The 16,600-nt window shown below is 54.1% G+C and overlaps 4 protein-coding genes and 1 non-coding gene across 5 annotated transcripts; 3 read left to right on the top strand and 2 right to left on the bottom strand.

Annotated features, from left to right (window-relative positions):
* Nucleotides 1–345: 345 nt before the first annotated feature.
* On the top strand, nucleotides 346–2,935 carry POSPLADRAFT_1150865 (hypothetical protein; the record flags this gene model as incomplete). The annotated part of the gene is made up of 6 exons (XM_024486468.1): nucleotides 346–1,125; nucleotides 1,179–1,307; nucleotides 1,532–1,618; nucleotides 1,672–1,842; nucleotides 1,898–2,401; nucleotides 2,897–2,935. 6 exons carry the CDS (start codon nucleotides 346–348, stop codon nucleotides 2,933–2,935), a joined length of 1,710 nt encoding a protein of 569 aa, XP_024336332.1.
* Nucleotides 2,936–6,635: 3,700 nt separating this feature from the next.
* POSPLADRAFT_1150187 (hypothetical protein) lies at nucleotides 6,636–9,724 on the bottom strand (the record flags this gene model as incomplete). Its single annotated transcript, XM_024486391.1, has 17 exons — nucleotides 6,636–6,685; nucleotides 6,765–6,847; nucleotides 6,921–7,149; nucleotides 7,202–7,307; nucleotides 7,360–7,418; nucleotides 7,469–7,488; nucleotides 7,544–7,665; nucleotides 7,716–7,766; nucleotides 7,869–8,010; nucleotides 8,275–8,451; nucleotides 8,523–8,605; nucleotides 8,658–8,737; nucleotides 8,788–9,093; nucleotides 9,151–9,245; nucleotides 9,303–9,485; nucleotides 9,537–9,560; nucleotides 9,696–9,724. 17 exons carry the CDS (start codon nucleotides 9,722–9,724, stop codon nucleotides 6,636–6,638), a joined length of 1,839 nt encoding a protein of 612 aa, XP_024336331.1.
* A 1,475-nt stretch (nucleotides 9,725–11,199) lies between these two features.
* On the top strand, nucleotides 11,200–14,750 carry POSPLADRAFT_1067248 (hypothetical protein; the record flags this gene model as incomplete). Its single annotated transcript, XM_024482163.1, has 15 exons — nucleotides 11,200–11,232; nucleotides 11,292–11,405; nucleotides 11,626–11,656; nucleotides 11,730–12,010; nucleotides 12,062–12,478; nucleotides 12,527–12,790; nucleotides 12,848–13,537; nucleotides 13,595–13,710; nucleotides 13,781–13,795; nucleotides 13,847–13,913; nucleotides 13,961–14,002; nucleotides 14,062–14,139; nucleotides 14,196–14,292; nucleotides 14,351–14,388; nucleotides 14,448–14,750. The coding sequence occupies 15 exons, from the start codon at nucleotides 11,200–11,202 to the stop codon at nucleotides 14,706–14,708; spliced, it is 2,544 nt and encodes an 847-aa protein (XP_024336330.1). The 3' UTR covers nucleotides 14,709–14,750.
* A 236-nt stretch (nucleotides 14,751–14,986) lies between these two features.
* POSPLADRAFT_1059724 (hypothetical protein) lies at nucleotides 14,987–16,265 on the top strand (the record flags this gene model as incomplete). Its single annotated transcript, XM_024481188.1, has 7 exons — nucleotides 14,987–15,057; nucleotides 15,123–15,177; nucleotides 15,233–15,333; nucleotides 15,383–15,852; nucleotides 15,901–15,928; nucleotides 15,976–16,174; nucleotides 16,233–16,265. 7 exons carry the CDS (start codon nucleotides 14,987–14,989, stop codon nucleotides 16,263–16,265), a joined length of 957 nt encoding a protein of 318 aa, XP_024336329.1.
* A 253-nt stretch (nucleotides 16,266–16,518) lies between these two features.
* Nucleotides 16,519–16,600, bottom strand: POSPLADRAFT_t118. The gene has a single exon. It is a non-coding gene; the product is annotated as a tRNA-Tyr (tRNA).

Here is a 16,600-nt window from a genome sequence, read left to right as displayed (position 1 = left end):
AATACGGACTCGGATTGCAGCAAACTCGCTGATAACCATTTTGCGCAGGAAATCTCGGTTAGGTGTTTGGCGGTTAGTTTCAAGTATTTCAATGTATACAGCATATAATTCCTGTTCAAGACCTTGAACTACATGCCAGCAACTGCGCGATGTGCAGCGTGCTCGTCACTCCAGTGTGAACCACGACAGTTACCATATACGGACATAGGCGCAAATTTCCACGCGAATGTGGCGTCTATTGATCGAGCGGCCGTCGAGGGCGCACCCCCGCGTTCGAATCCCTAACACACGCTCTGCCCCCCTTTCTCAACATCCATCAGCTCTCTCTACAGCCACGAGCCATCTATGTCGTCTCCAGACCCGGAAATCATAGACCTCACGGTATCTCCAATCCCAGAATGGATCGTCCTTGACTCTGACGGCGAGGTTGCGCAGACTGAGGAATCGAAGACGAACGGCACCCCCGCCGGGCGCAAACCGAGGAAGAGGCGGTCGACGAGGCGCAAACGTGCTGCTATGGAGGACGGTGAGATTGGCGATGGTTCTCCGGGGACGTCGGCGGACCATTCGCGCGAAAATACATCTATCGGTGGGAGAGAAGGAGGCGTTGGCGAAGTCTCTACTGGCACGACTGCGGGTTCATCACGGACGAAGGACACCCCGCGCTCTAACAGGTCGCTACTTGATCGCCTCACTAGCCCGAGGGGGGACACTCGGAATGGGTATAGTAGAACACAACGAGAGCGTCGCGAGGGAGGTGACACTGCGCGAGGACCAGAGCGGACACCTCGCCGCGACCGGAACCAGGATGAGGATAGACGGCGTCGTTCACGTTCTCCACGACGGTCGCGACGCAATGATGATGCTAACACGACAGCCCAAACCGAAACACCTGTCTTTTTCGTCGACGTGCAGAAGACAGAAGTCCATATCCCCGCTCAGCCGAATGGAATCCCTGAAGAGAAGACTAACGGAGAACCGGAACCGCCTGTGCTGTTACTGCCGGTCCATGTTTCTGTCTTCGGCGAAGATGGAGTTGAACCGGTCGAAATCCTAGCGCCAGCACCACATGAATCAGATGATGAGAGCTATATCGAATACCTTGACTATGATGATGATCGAAGGGTACGCTTTGACCTGTCTGCAAAATGGACGCCTTGAACTAATGGTGCATATAGGCGCCTTGGATGGTCCGGTATTTCGATCAGGTTGATGAGGAGGACAAAGTGTCCAAGCCCAAGACAATCGTATGCAAGAATTGTGGCGCTGAAGGAGAGCACAAAACATATGAATGTCCAGTCCTAATTGTCAGTATGTCTGTTTTTGTCTCGACCACCATGTGAGATGTGCTCATACATCCAACCACCCGTGTCCCCGCATAGTGTTTGACATGTGGCGCGCGCGATGAACATTCGACGCGGAGCTGTCCGATCAGCAAGACGTGCTTTACGTGCGGTATGAAGGGACATATCAATAGGGTCAGAACTCTCAGTATGGAGGATTCTTCCCACTGCTGACCGAGACGCGTTAGACATGTCCAAATCGCCACTCGAGTAGAGGCGCAGCGAGCAGCTACGAGGATTGCGATCGCTGTGGCTCTCACACGCACAACACCAACGTACGTCTCTCGAAACAATTTGTTGGTGATCGCGCCTGGAGCATTACTTCCAGGAATGCCCTACTCTGTGGCGTCTATATCAATATGTCGACGACGCCGAGCGGCAAAATATACTGCAAGAACGAGAAGGCAAGCGTAGATTGGCCTTAGGCCAAGGCGGCGAAGGATACATCGCCACGGACGAATGGTGCTATAACTGTGGTGGCTGTGGCCATCTTGGTGATGTGCGTCTTCATTACTTAATCCCCAGAAACCAATGACTGACCACAGTTTTTACAGGATTGCAGAAGCATGCCCCGTGCAGCAGATGCGCCTCGCGAATATTCCGCCTTCGGGTCTTATAACCTTCTTTCTGGGCCGTTCGCGGATGCATCTGCGCGTACTCCCTCCCATTCAAGTACTAAAAGAGCACCTCGAGATTGGGAAGTCGCGGGCGCGTTCGCAGACGGGTACGGTTTCCAGGCGCCGATGGACGTTGGCAAACAGGGCCGCCGGAAGGAACGCGCGAAGATGGAGAAACGTGCCCGCGAGATAGAGGAAGCGGACCTGGACCCGGATGACTGGTTTGGCAATAGGAACAAGACGCGCCGGGGCGAGGAGCGACGCGGGGGCGGCGGAAGAGACCGCGGAAGCGGAAGGGATCGTGGGGAACGGAGCGGAAAGATGCACCTCGAGCTATCGCTGGGGAGGAACGGTGCACGCGATGACCAGCAGCGGGGTGGGCGGAAACGGGTCGTCTACGATGATCTACCGGGGCCGTCGCGGGAGACCGACTCCATACAGGTACGAGGGGCGGCGCGGAGGTACGATGAGCGACATAGTGGAGGATATGACCGCGACCGTGGAAGACGTGATGGCGACAGAGGTCCCAGGTACAAGGGTGGATATTCACGATGATCATCACTCTTCAGTGATTTTCCTTTCCAGATGTCTGTATGGATAGGATGTGTCAGTATTTTTCAATTTGTGTGTATTCCTAGAGCTGTCCCTCAAGAATACATGTATCTTACAGATTCCAGTTGGAACACTACTAACTCGCCCATGTATTATCATATGATAGCATTGGCTAAATCATGCATAAACTCGCCGGAGCTATGGAGACTGTTGGACTATATTGGACCTACTACTGTCAAGTCCTCGAGGATGCTATTAACACAATCATCAGAGCTTCGAAGAGAATGAATGATGCACAGCGCACTCCAATGGGCCCCCTTGGGACCATCAATTTCAGCAAACTACTCTACAATAGCACAGACAACATACTATGGTATGAAACAGGACAATAATGGCATCAACATCCTATACAGCATTAAATAACACTACAGATTTAAAATAAAAAAACACAATAGCAGATAAGCAACCTTTAGATCGACGTGGGACACGCAAACCTTATTTAGGCGCCCGCACGTGAGATGTGGCTGCAAACGGCACGTGAGGCTCGGCAGCCGGCAGCGCGGCATTTGCCGGATATGCTCCGAGACCTTCTGTCACCCATATCCGGAAGCAGAATAGGCGCCCCGACGACTTGGAAGAGTGCATGCACCCCCTCCCTCTCGCCCGTCTCCCCATGTACACGACGCGCAAGACAAGGTATGCCCGTTATTTGGCCGCGGACTGGTGCTCCCAATGGCCAGGCTCCTGTGTGCTAACTCCTGAAGCTCGCAGGTTAGCAGGCCGCGCGCAGCGCCGCTCCCGAGATCAACGATCCCGGTCCCTACGCGGGGTGTCAACGGCCTCGAGGCCGTCAAAGAACCTCTTCTCGAGGTACGTTTTGTTCCTACTCAGTGTTCCGTGACCCCCCGCGTGTCCCATGAACGAAATCGCAACTTATTTCTTCATGGGACACGCAAAATCTGGCGGGGGCGCCTTTTTTTCTCGCAGGCCAGCGTGTCCCATGAAGAATTGCAACTTATTTCTTCATGGGACACGCAAAACCTTTCAGGTATGTTCTTCTCGCGCTTCGGCTGCTTCAGCGTGACTGATGCCCACATTAGTCCATCTTTAGACACCTCTTGCTCTCGCCCACAACATCCACCCTCGCCCACCCCATCACTCGCTCGCTCTCAGCTGCCGCCCACGCCCTCGCCCAACCCATCGCATGCCGCCTACACCCTTGCCCATCCTGCCGTTGTCGCCCTCATCGCCCTCGTCGCCCACCCTCGTCGCCCTTGCCGCCGTCCGCCCTCGTCTCCCTCGTCGCCCGCCCTCGTCGCCCTTGCCGCCATCTGCCCTCGCCCTCGTCGCCCACCCTCGTCGCCCTTGCCGCCGTCTGCCCTCGCCGCTCTCGCGCGCCGCCGTCTGCCCTCGCCGCTCTCGCGCGCCGCCGTCCGCCCTCGTCTCCCTCGTCGCCCACCCTCGTCGCCCTCGTCACCCGCCCTCGCTGCTCTCACGCGCCGCCGTCCGCCCTCATCGCCCTCGTCGCCCGCCCTCATCGCCCTCGCCACCGTCCGCCCTCGCCGCTGTCCACCCTCGCCCTCACCCACGACAACGACAACGACAACGACGCCCTCGCCCTCAGCCATCACCTGCGCCGTCGCCCTCAGCCGCCGCTGTTGCTCTCGCCCTCGTCCGCCACTCTCGCCCACGCCCACGACAACCACGACGTCCCCCTCGCCCTGCTCACGCCCTCACCCACTGCTCTTGGCCCCGCAGGTGCTCGCGCTTGCTACACCCTGACCTCCTCCCATCGCCCAGGGGGGAGGGCACATCGCTGCCCGTGGGCTTGCCGCTCATGTGCACGCGCATGCGGCTCCCGCACGGGCCCTCGCTGAGTGAGCGCGTGCGGGACGGCGCAACGCCGGCGCACCTACGCGCTACCGCTGCCAGTCGTATTCACAGCGCTGGACGCGCTGGACTTGCTCGTCATGCAGGAGAAGGCAGAGCGCCGGGGCGGCGCGGGCGCGGGGGAAGTGCCGCGGGTTCGTGCCCGGCCGCAGCTTCGTGGGGCGCGCGGGGTGCGGGGGAACATGCGGGGCCTGGGCGAAGGCCTCTGTGGTCTCTTCTTAGGGAGTAAATTCAGACATGTGGGGCCTCAGGCCCTGCACACGGTAAATTATTTGTCGAATACTGTCCTGTATAGTAGTTAGCGTGGGAATTTCAATGACCAGCCTGAGTGTGACTGCCCCCTGATCCTTATGCGACCCATGATGGCTACAATCAACAAGAACGAACAAAAGCCTGAACATGTGGGTGTATTGGAAGACGAGGTATGATATTCATAAAATAAAAACAGATTGCAGCCGAAAATCGCCACGCACTTGCCGTATTAGGCAAGAATGCGGCTGGCAGCCAAACGGCCGTTTGCCGCCCGCCTGCGCGCCGTCGTCTCTCCCCCCGCGCGGTGCGCAACGACGTGCGCGCGCCCTCCCGCGCGCTGCCCGGAACGCGCCGGCACGCCGGAAACGACGTGCGCGACGGTTTGCTTCCGCCGCCGCCGTGTCCGGGGGCCAGCGTCGCGGGGCGCACGGCACAGGGCGGCACGCGCACGCGGGCGCCTAACGCGCGAGCTCACGTGCGTGTCCCGGGACACGCTGACTAAGCGCGCGAGCTTTCCCACCCGCGAGCCGCCCGTGTCCCGCGACAGGAAAGCAATACACACATTGCAGGTAGTACCACTCCAGAGCAGTGTAGCTTTTCAACACAGAAAAACCCAAGTAAGAAGCCCCATATCCATTTGCAACAACACTTCAACTGGCCAACTGACCAGAGAAACAAGTGCCACAAAAGAATAAGGAAGGTCCCCCGACAACACAAGCCTGTACTGCAGTGGCAAGGTCATCGCATCCTCAGGTTGCAAGCAGAGCCTGAGGACAAGGGCGGCAAAAATTAGATAACCAATAATGGAGGCGGTGCCTCCATAATAGTGGTTAAACTATTAAGAACAGATACTACACTTGATCTAAGCCAAAAGGCCAGAGTGGTAAGGAATCAATATGTCCGGGCGACCCATATATACTTTTCCATATGCGCGCACGGACCAAGTCGTTGTTTGGCGCCACCGGCCAATCTGGTGAACAGAACGTGATCCTCTCGATCCTTCTCGCATCCAGGCTGGCCGAAAAATCTAGCAGACAGAGCAACAAGGGTCCGCGGTGGTCATGCGACAAATGTTATCGATATTGAATAAGTAGTCTATACAACGTCAGCACTTTACGTGCCATTTTCGATGAATAATAATCGACAGCAGCAGAACTTCAGTCTAAACTACACAACACAACGAGCTGCGATAAGCGATACTGAAGGAACAGTATGTACAGCAGGCGGATGGGTTTACATACCAATCACCTGTGGTGAACTTTGGTCAGGAGAATATACATATTTGTCCGCATAGTCCTGAGGGTCCGGTAAGTGTATGCCTACCACAAGCCAAACGACGTCGCCGGCGGCGCCTCAGTACTGAAGCTGTCCGGGCTGTAGGTCATGCCCGGAAACGAGGAAACGGCGGAGCTCCCCAATTGGGGGCCGCGATACAGGTACCCAGAATAGGGCTGGGAGGTGATGAACCCGAGACCGGTATCTAGACCGACCATCCGGCCGAGGGTGTCGAATCCGTTTTCTGGGTTCTTCATGTAGTCGCTAGTGGGCGATTGGCGATCCGACATCTTCTTTGCTCCTCCCACGGTTTCGTCATCGGCAAACACCTCGCGTGCGGATCGTTTGTGCCTCAAGGTCATCGGTGAGCGCAAAGTATCAATGGACGCGGAAGCAGTGTTTGACATCGCTCTGTCCAGCGAGCTTCGAACGACGCAGGCCATAGGCCACGTAGTCTAGAAGGTCACGCATCGTCAGCTTGTTCATAATTGCGCCGGAGCCAGAGCAGCATGTTATACCTCGATGCGCTGCAAAGCAGCTAGCGTGCTGCGCAAGCGTGCACTAGCAGCCTCGTCATGATGGAGTATAGTAACTGATAATAATTTAAATAATGAAAGAGTGACGACGTAAAAACGACGTACGGGTAAGCACATCGACTACGCTGTAAGAGGAACGGATCAGCCCGAGTCTAATGATGACGGAGGTATCACTTACCCAACACAGAGAAGATATCCGGGAACGAATGCCGATGAGAACCTAGACGGTTGATTTTGTATCATGGCCACTAAAATCGGTCAAAAAATATTTAGAGGGATATCGAGCCCCGTATACTCACCAATCGACGATATTTGTCCTGCAGCATCTCGACATGTGGCGAGTGCTTTCGATTGCATACTGTCCGGACCAGAGTAGAAGCCTCTAGTCAACGGTCCATGGATACTAAGGAGAGTGTTAGGCGGGACGTGGCCCCGAGGTGATTGACCATACGCACAACGCTCGATGCAGCAAGATGACTGTCCGCCAGTATTGCAGATGGAGCTCAAGAACACAGGGCGGAGGAAGGACGCCGATCCGTGACTGGTCAAAAAGCAAAGCAGATGGTAGCAATTGTCGCCACTGGGAGAGTCTGTACTCGAGATGCTTTGCACGACGCTCAAGGTGTGATTTCGGCGGCTGCGTGATAGGATATAGCTCATCCATGACAGAGCCAATGATGCATGCTGCGAGACGGTGAGAAAATGCCGTGATTAGACTTCGTCCGAAGTCACTTACAAAGAGAGCGAGAAGCATTGAAGCACAGCAGTGCAGTACTCTCGTTGCCTAGTTGCACACGATGGTCAACGTGCAGTGAAGAATAGAACACGCCCTCTTCTCTCGACTGTTTTTGCGTGTGAGCGGCAAGGAGAATTCATCATGTAAACCCAGCTGACCTGGCTAATGTCCACCGGTGCTACGTCGAATGCGGACAATTGAATGGCGGAAGGGCGACCTGTATGCAAAGTCAGTTTGAATGGCCGCCATATGCGCAGATAGTGTTACCAAGGAGCACAGCCATGTATCTATTTGGTGCTTATGATCAAACACGATGCAACCCACGTCAGCTGTGGGACGCACCTATCTGCCACGAGGCAACCAGACCAGATCTGCTGCCGCATTTGCTGATCTTCTATAGTTAATACGCCGTGGCCGGATGGAGCGAGCTCTTCCGCAGTTCTGTGAATACCAAGGGCCTCCGCCTATGAAAAATGTCAACGATACGAAAGAGGTGCACTGAGCGTCGACGTACCATCCGTACCGTCATCCCTAGCGCATTGTCTATATCAGCAGCCAGGCAGATCTTTTACAACAGGAGTCCTCACCAATGTACATCCACGCAGCTTCCACGACACCTAAGCACCGAAGTTAACCCTATTCACTGCAGATCAAAATCATCACACACCCATGCCAACGCTGTAATACCCAAGCAATAATAAAGCTTGACAAAGGAGCGGGTGGGATCGTCCGTGAACTGAATCTGAGGTGCACCGACGTCAGGATAATACAAGGACGGTATAAAGGTGACGTACAGATTAGCCGAACGGCTTCGGAAGCATAATCACTACCGTCATTGTCACTGGAGGTCACGTCCGCGCACCGGCAGGCATTCGCGAACACCGATAGAAGGAGTGCGTTGAATGACACTGTGGCGAGGTCTGAGGAGTGCAGGGAAGCTTGCGTGACACTGATGCACGGATGAGACGGTTGAGATGCGGTTCAATTTACCTTCCAACGGGATGACGCACCTGCTGAGTCTATGAATTGTCAGTTATTGTAATAAAAGAAATGAGGAAGCACGAACCACTCACTTTTGACTATATAATGTGGCGAAGGTAGAACGGCTAACAATTGGGAACATTGGGTGTACATATTCGGAGTACAATTGAATCATACTGCGCTGTTGCTGTTCCGTCGGCGTTGCGCACAGGGAGGTTGCCGCGGCATTTACGCCAGCTCCCGGGGTTTCCGAACGCCACGGGTATTCACTGAGTGATAGTCAATACGGGAAAAGATGATGCGCCGATGCACGGATGACGAGTGAGTTCAAATAGCTTACAAGTGCCCTTCTCGTCGCCCGGTGAGAATGGATTGGCATTGATGGAGTAGCTGCAAACCACTAATACGACTGGCCATTCGTAGCTAGATGAAAACATATAGCTTTTAGAAGATGATACACGAGCAAATACCATACCTGCCCATCTTGGTCAACGTAGACATCGTCGATCTTCGGGGGCATCCTCACTTCCAAATCTTCGGAGTCCGCAGACTCACCTGAATAAAAATTACCATACTGACAAACGCGAGAAGAGCACATAGCATACTGTCAATGCGTTCCAAACCCTCGAGGCTCTCCCATCCTACACGTTCGCTACCATTCTCGGATGGGAAAGACGCGAGGGATGACAAGGATACCATGGGAGAGATGGAAGGTGCTTTGGCTGGGAAGGTTACGTTGTTCGACATGAGAGGGAACGATGCCCGTCTAGCCCTCGGATCCGGAGTTGATGTACCCGTCATCTCCGTCGCGGTATCATTATGAGAGAACGCGGTTGCAGACGCCCTAGGTAGGAGGAGACGCTGAAGGCTATCCTGCCAACTGCTACTCGGGCTCACAAGGGCGAGGCTGTCTAGACCAACGAAGTCAGGAATGCGCAAATAACATCAGACGACGAAGTATACTATACCGGATCGGGTTCGACCATCCTTTGACGACCCGGACGGGTCCTCACTGACCCCGGTCATAATCGATGCCAGAAAGTCTTCCTTGGTCGAGCCGAAGCTGGCATTGATATTGTAGTCAAACAATGCTAAGGTCAGGTAGAACCGCATGACCTACGGATGCGCAACACGTCCTTTCGGACCGAAGGGTCCTACGTCCACTCGCTGAATGATTTGGCTAGCTAATTTATCTTGCGAGAGGTCTTGGAGAATACCGTTGGCACGTGGGTCGTCTGAACCAATGATTGTCCCTAACAGTGCCTCGACCTGATGCAGCCGCCTCTCAATAGCAAGGATATAACTACCCCCACGTCAGCCTGACGTCATTAGGCAGCCGTGGACCTCCACTTACCCTTTTGGCGGACCTCGCTTATGACTAGGGCCTACATTGGGTTAATGACACCGCATATAACAAAGACACCATCTTGAAGGGGGCGTACCAGCGTACGTGCATGCTGGAGAAGCGAAAATTAATATCATTGCGCGGAGTGAGTCGTGTAAATATACACACAGAGACCCAAGGCCGCACAGCCACGGCATGGTTGTTTGGCCGACGCAGACTTGTCACGTTCACACTTGCTCTTTGTGCGGCGGCATTGATCACAAGCTGAGGTCGTAACCAGACAGCAAGCGCAGTGGGGGGGATGGTCAGCGTCTCGACGCGGTGCAGACATGGAACAGACGATACCTCGAGTGCTGCGGCGACGAGAGTTGCGATCCATACTCGTCTGCCGGTCAGACGGAGAGGTCAACCTCTCTTCATCAGACGGTTCGGAGTAGGCAGCGTGAAGAGACATGATGGTCGCGGTGGGGCGAGCAGGTCTCGATGATGGCTGAGAGTATTATAGGGTCGGTGGCTCGGTTCTCGATCTCCTTCACTAGTTCCGCGGAGTCTAATGGACGGAGCCGGAATTACTGGGTCGAAGTCAGTCGCGGCGGACGGCTTCCATCGCAGAACAGCGATTCGCTGGAAAAGTGCGATGTTCGCTGAGAGTATTGTCGCGTTTACGGTCCGCCCGATTGCACCTCCTGAGGTGATAACGCGCTTTGGGGAAAAAGCCAATTGGGCATCAAACCTAGACGCAATGCCTGACGTCATTCCTGGTCACCCTCTGGCCTCACCTCTGATTGTCGATAACAAGTCGGCCGTATCGCCAGGTGCCGAGCCGAGGTTATGGGCCTGCCCAGAAGGCGAAGGCGCCTGAAAACACTCGATGAAATTGTCCCCGGAGTCCGCACGGAAGTCGTCACACGGACTGACGCCGTCGTCTTGTTCTAGGTGGTAATTCATTCGACAGCTAGATTTTGGCGCGTCTCTACTTACCTCGGTACAGTGCAGATGTTACACGGTAGGCTGATGCGCACGGCCAAGCGCGTCGACAGGAGTTGCGACGCGTCCCTTGTGGGCTCGGATGAGACCAAAAACAGACTTTCCAAGGCGCGATGGGTAGCCATCTCGACGACAGTCTAACGGCTAGGTGGGGAAAGTGGAGCATGGGGCAAAACAGAATTCACCCTCGATCGTAGGAGGCGTATAGCGTCGATTCGACAAGACACGATAATTCTGGCAAGACCGCCCCTCGCGAAGCTCAGGGGCTCCACACTGTACATCGTCGAAAATCGTGCGGGACATTTGTCCCCCCAGATCTGCGCATCTGATGATTCGTTGGTCAGAGGACCAACGTCAGTCCAGAAATTGGCACCGTCCACATGCAGCCATGTACAGGTCGACCTGAGAGTCCGAGCTCGGCATAGGGGCCAGTAGTCGGAACAGACACAGAGTAGAGTGATCCTGTACCTGCATACATCCTAGGATTCTGGCTCAAGTCACGCATGTGTGGTGGAGAGAACGAAGACATTCTGCGTGGTTGTCGAGTCGTCACGATCAGAATACCTTTTTTGGAATTAGCGTTTACGTCCGACCCGCGTCGCCATCGTCTAGAGTCGACTTTGATCCTGTTAATGCACCTCTCCTTCACTCATCAATAATCACGTTGAGCTCGATACTACACGGCATGGAGAAGGAAATCCAGCAGCTGGTTGAGATGGTAGATCTAGTCGAGTGCCAATTACGGTATCTAAGGCTTGTCTCATACACTCCGAATAGGGCGCGACTGTGGCCCAAGCCCGGGCAGCTTTGAACAAGTACAAGGATGTCATGCAAGCAGCCGAGCGCATCTTCGATGGAAGCTTTGACCATGTCCTCGACGACGATGGCGACGTAGAGATGGCCTCTGGCGAGCCCGCGCCCCCGCAGAGGCAGCCTAGAATGATCGTACGCTCGTCCCAATATTCAGTACTTTCCTGCGTGCTGACAGACACGACCAGACACCAGATGATGATGAGGACATCAGCGATGCTGCTGAAGAGGACGACGAGGACGATGGTGAGTGGTTCATTGCATGTCTTGTGGTGTGACCCTCAGGACGAGGTGTCCAGAGGAGGACTTCGCCGATTACGACTCGGATGTTGGTGTAAGAATGGGACCGGGGACGGGGACGGCTAATGCGGACCCGTATGCTGGTAAGCTCCGCTCCCCATACAGATTTAACCGCTATCGACGCCTGCGCAGGCATCTTCTTCTCGAAGGACCGCCGTGAAGAGGTTATAGAAGTTGAGGAGGAGCCAGAAGTCGCATTCGTTCCCGAGATGAATGAGAAGGTCGCCCTCATGACACAAGGACAATGGATGAAGGGATGCCCCGAAGGCGGCGAGCAAAGTTTCCTGTTCAGTCTATACAGGGAGCTTAGCGAAGGCGAGTGTCGATGTCCACATGGCTGCGGGGGATCAGTTTCTCGGAAAAAGCGGGACTTCTTTTCAATTTTCGTGAGTGAAACCTTGTGTATGCGCGTCTTCATGGACTTATTTCGTGCACAGGCTGAATTCCACACATATGTCAAGTATTTGCGCCAAATCGTACCCCACACATGTGCCATATGCAGGAAACAATTCTGTCTCGCATGCGGGGAGAGCTTTGACCTCTCGAAGCAGGAAGGGTGCGCGGATGAGGACGCAGTCCTCTTTCACTGTTCGAACCTACAGGGTGTGGTTCTTGGTGTTGGTCTTACTATGCTAGAGAAGATGTATGTCGAACAGACGCAGGACGGCCCGGGCGACCAAGGGCAAAAGGGTCGCTCCGGAAAGAGACGAAAGACTGAGACGCTATCTGTCCCGGTCCAACACGTTCTAGACGATGATGACGAAGACGACGATGAGGATGGCTACTACCCACCTGTTAAGCAATCGAAGAAGGCAAAAGGGGGTGTGGGCTATGCCGGAGACGTCAGGGAGGATGTAGGTTGAGCCTCACATTCGATGCTTCCGAATTAATGATCTATATAGACATCCGGGCAAGTCGAGGCGCAGGCGGTGCAGCGCGCAAAGGACGAGAAGCTCGCCGAGCTCCTTTCGCGTATCAGGATTTTCCTTCCCTCTCTCCACCGACCTGGGGGCGCCCGGACTAGCGATTACCTTGTACACCCTACAGCTCTTGCGCATCTCCGTAGGCGCTTCAACTTCGTCAGTAGCCAACTTCTGCGCAACGATTCCCTGGCGGACATGTCTGACCGATCAGTGCTTTACATCGAATTATTTGAATGGTTGGAGGTGCAGTCCTCCACCTCCTGCGTATATATATGCAATGGCTCACAAAATTACGTACAGACGATCTCGTGCCATGAAGCCTTGGCTAGCATGATGGCAATGCCGATTATGGTTGTCGCGTCTGTGAAGTCCGATGTCACCAGAAAGTCACCCCTTGCTGGTAATACCAAGGTCCGTGAACGAGCCATCGTCTACGAAGGCAGCTCTGGACCCCGAGAGCTCCTAGAAGCCATTGCGATCCAAGCACAGGCTGCCGTCAAGGGACTCGAGGGTCCCAAGCAGGTGGAGACAACTACCGAAATGACCGAGGAAGAGAAGCGCAGGACTACTAATGACGAGAAGGGCAAATCCCGGGATACTGGGCGTACACTGACGGAAGAGAACAAGAAGATGCTCGATTTCTGTCAGCGAATTCTCGGTACGACGCAGGCTATAGACCGCTCGCTCCATGAGACGAAAGGGGACGCTTTCGTCAATCGACTACACGCGAGCCTACCGAAGATACCCGCCGGTCCCCAGCACGATGCGCCACAAGTGCATGCAGGGGATACGGAGGAGAGTGCTATAAAGGCGTACGTTGAATGGGCAAACCGCGTGCGCTTTGAATATTGTGACTTGGAAATAGAGCGGACGGAGCCCGTTGAGACTATTGACGATCAGACCCCTCACTACAAGTTTTACTTCAACAACGACGCCCGGATGCTTGTGAATACTGACATCCCAAAGCGGTCATTAGCAATCGCGAAGGAAGTGAGATACGGCTTGACAGTCTCTGCGATCTGGATATCTACTAATCAAACCCTCCAGCTAGCGGTGCTTACTACGAACTTACCAGTCGCCTGGAACTCGTCCATTTTCTTGCGCGTGGACGAGACTCGCGTGGATATCATCAAAGTGCTGATCACTGGTCCGGAGGGCACGCCGTAGGTCTAAGGTGTCGGATGGACACGCGATCTACATTACTAACTATTGACTGCGCCGATCCGCAATCAGGTATTACAACGGCTGGTGAGCAGCTCGCAATTTAGAACTTTAAAGCTCCGCTGATATGCCTTCCAGCTATCTCTTCGATGTATTCCTCGGGGCAAACTACAACCAGTCGCCGCCCAACGTGAAATATATGACCGTAAGTGAGCACGCGTCATGGCCCCCAGTTTTCTAATTTGCCGCCAGACAAATGGGGGTAAATACCGTTTCAACCCAAATCTATATGCGGTTAGTGCGCCGATCAAGCTCCAGTGTCGAATTGCCTTCTGACGACCTTCGTCGATCAGGATGGTAAGGTGTGCTTGTCCCTTCTGGGGACTTGGGCTGGGCCAGGCTGGATCGCTGGCAAATCGACCCTGTTACAGGTTTGCATTTCGCAGACTCAGGAGCTTCGCTCAGCGGGTTAACGCAAATTCCGCAGGTCCTTATATCGATCCAGTCCATGATTCTGTGCGAAGAGCCGTATCTGAATGAACCCGGCTGGGCAGGAAGTGCCGGTACCCCTCAATCGCGCGCATGTGAGCGCCGCGCCGAATATGCTTTCTAAGCGAGTGGCTTACAATTTGTTACCCGCAGACTCGGCCAACGTGCGTCGAATGGTAGTCAGAACCGCGGTACGCTGCGCTCGCTGTCTACGTTCATATATTTCTTTCGTTGACGCAAGAATGCACAGATGCTGGGCAACCTGAAGAATCCTCCAGAGCCCTTCGAGGATGTAATTCGCACACACTACCGCTTGAAGGCACGATCCATTATGAAACAGCTTGATGAGTGGCTTGCCATCGATGATGGCAAGCCTATCACCGATGGAGGATATGGCGGACACAAAGCTTCAGCTGGAGGTAGCTCGAGCGGATTTCAGGCCGATGTGCAAGAGCTGAAAGGGCTCTTGACGAAACTACAATTGGAGGACGGTGCAGGAGTATCATCATGAATCTCCTGTTGCAGTCACATATTATATTATCTCCTCATCCGTAAAATACACCTACCTCAGAACAGAATCCTCAATGTAATTATGGTGCATACACAGACGGATGTCTTTCGTGTAGCAAACAGTGGGCGCCAAATGCCGGGCACTTCATGGGTGTCGAACAAACATGTGATTTCCCCGCACACGCTAAGCGAGCGTGTGCACTCACGGTTGTCCGTCCTAAGGACTGGTTGCGCGCATAATCACCGCTACTGTAGACTGGCGACCTTTCGATATACACCATGCCTAGCGATTCTGCCATCCATGCTATCGCTGGCGCGGCAGGGGGCATCATTGCCATGACGATAACCTAGTGAGTCTGTATGATACAATGGGCCTGCAATCGAAATTAAATTGACGCAACTGGCAATGCAACAGTCCCCTCATTTTTATATCTACAAGAGCGGCTGTAGAGACAAAGAAAGAGCACAAGGTATGTAAGCTATCAGTCGTGTCTTCGCCTTGTTGTCCAGATTTATTTCGACAAGTCTGTGTATGACGCAGTCATAGACATCGTCAAGCGGGAAGGTATACTGGGCTTATATAGTGGACTCAACTCAAGCCTCCTCGGAGTTGCTATCACAAATGGGTAGGTCGTTTGTTGTCCGCGTTCTCTGCATCAGGCTGAGTCCTGCTAGGGCATACTACTATTTCTATGAACGTTCTCGTGGCATTGTTTTAGCTTCGCGGGGAGGCAGCAAGGGGATGAGTACGTTGGAATCCGTACTCTCCGGCCTGATTGCAGGCTCCGCTACCACCATTATCAGCAATCCTGTATGGGTCGTTCAGACATCTCAGGCCGTGCGTGGAATGAACCAACCCTCCGATACGAGTACGCCTGGCGTCCCGGCAGTCAAGCAGAGGATGGGATTATTTGAGACTGTGGATCACATCATGCGCAAGGATGGAATCAGCGCTTTCTGGCGTGGCATCGGCCCGGCTCTCGTCCTCGTAGCAAATCCAGTGCTGCAGTATACCGTCTTCGAGCAGCTGAAGAATATCCTCGTGAAGCGTAGGACCACACTGTTGAGGCGACCAGGCTCTGCCGCTGCGACTGCCGTATTGACTGACTGGGACTACTTCCTTCTTGGTGCTCTCTCAAAATTGGGTGAGTGCTGTACTCGCTTCGTGCTGAACGTGCCTGATGTAAGTGTAGTGGCTACATCGATTACATACCCCTACATGTCCGCCTATTCTTCTTGCTCGTGATTTACCGCTGATGCACCCACAGAGTTGTCAAGAGTAGACTCCAAGCGGGTCAGGCGAACGCTCTCAAGTACAAGTCCTCGTTAGATGGTCTCATCACTATCCTCCGAAATGAAGGCGCGGAGGGCTTATACAAGGGAGTCGGCAGTAAACTACTCCAGAGCGTCCTCACCGCCGCCATTCTATTTGCCAGCCAAAGGAGGATTTATGAGGCTACTAAGAAGGTGGGTATCGAGCCCTCAGCCTGGATTTTGTCATCAGGTCCTGAGAGCAGTTATGCAGGCTATGGCTGCGACGACAACATTGGCCAGGTAATTTACGTAGCTCAATGCACCGCTATTCCTTGGGGTCTGAATTCCAACATGGACGTCCGGATAATATCTCTTTCGGCTGCAGAATCTTCCTATGACATTGTCCTCATTGTCAATGATTCATGGGGCAGGAGCGAAAAGAACAGGCTGTTCCTGGGATCGGATGTTTGGCCTAACCCGAGATACCCCCAAAGTAAACTCAATCCTTTGAGCCTGGGCTGGTGGTCGGGATTGCACACACACAAAAAGCTGTCCGCTCCTTTGAGCCGGGATCGAACCAGCGACCGCAAGATGGTATCCAGTTACAGTCTTGCGCTCTTCCAACTGAGCTATCAAAGG

The sequence above is a fragment of the Postia placenta genome (assembly GCF_002117355.1).
Source record: "Postia placenta MAD-698-R-SB12 unplaced genomic scaffold POSPLAscaffold_12, whole genome shotgun sequence".
Taxonomy (NCBI): Eukaryota; Fungi; Basidiomycota; class Agaricomycetes; order Polyporales; family Adustoporiaceae; genus Rhodonia; species Rhodonia placenta.
This window is presented reverse-complemented; position numbering and strand designations above follow the sequence as displayed.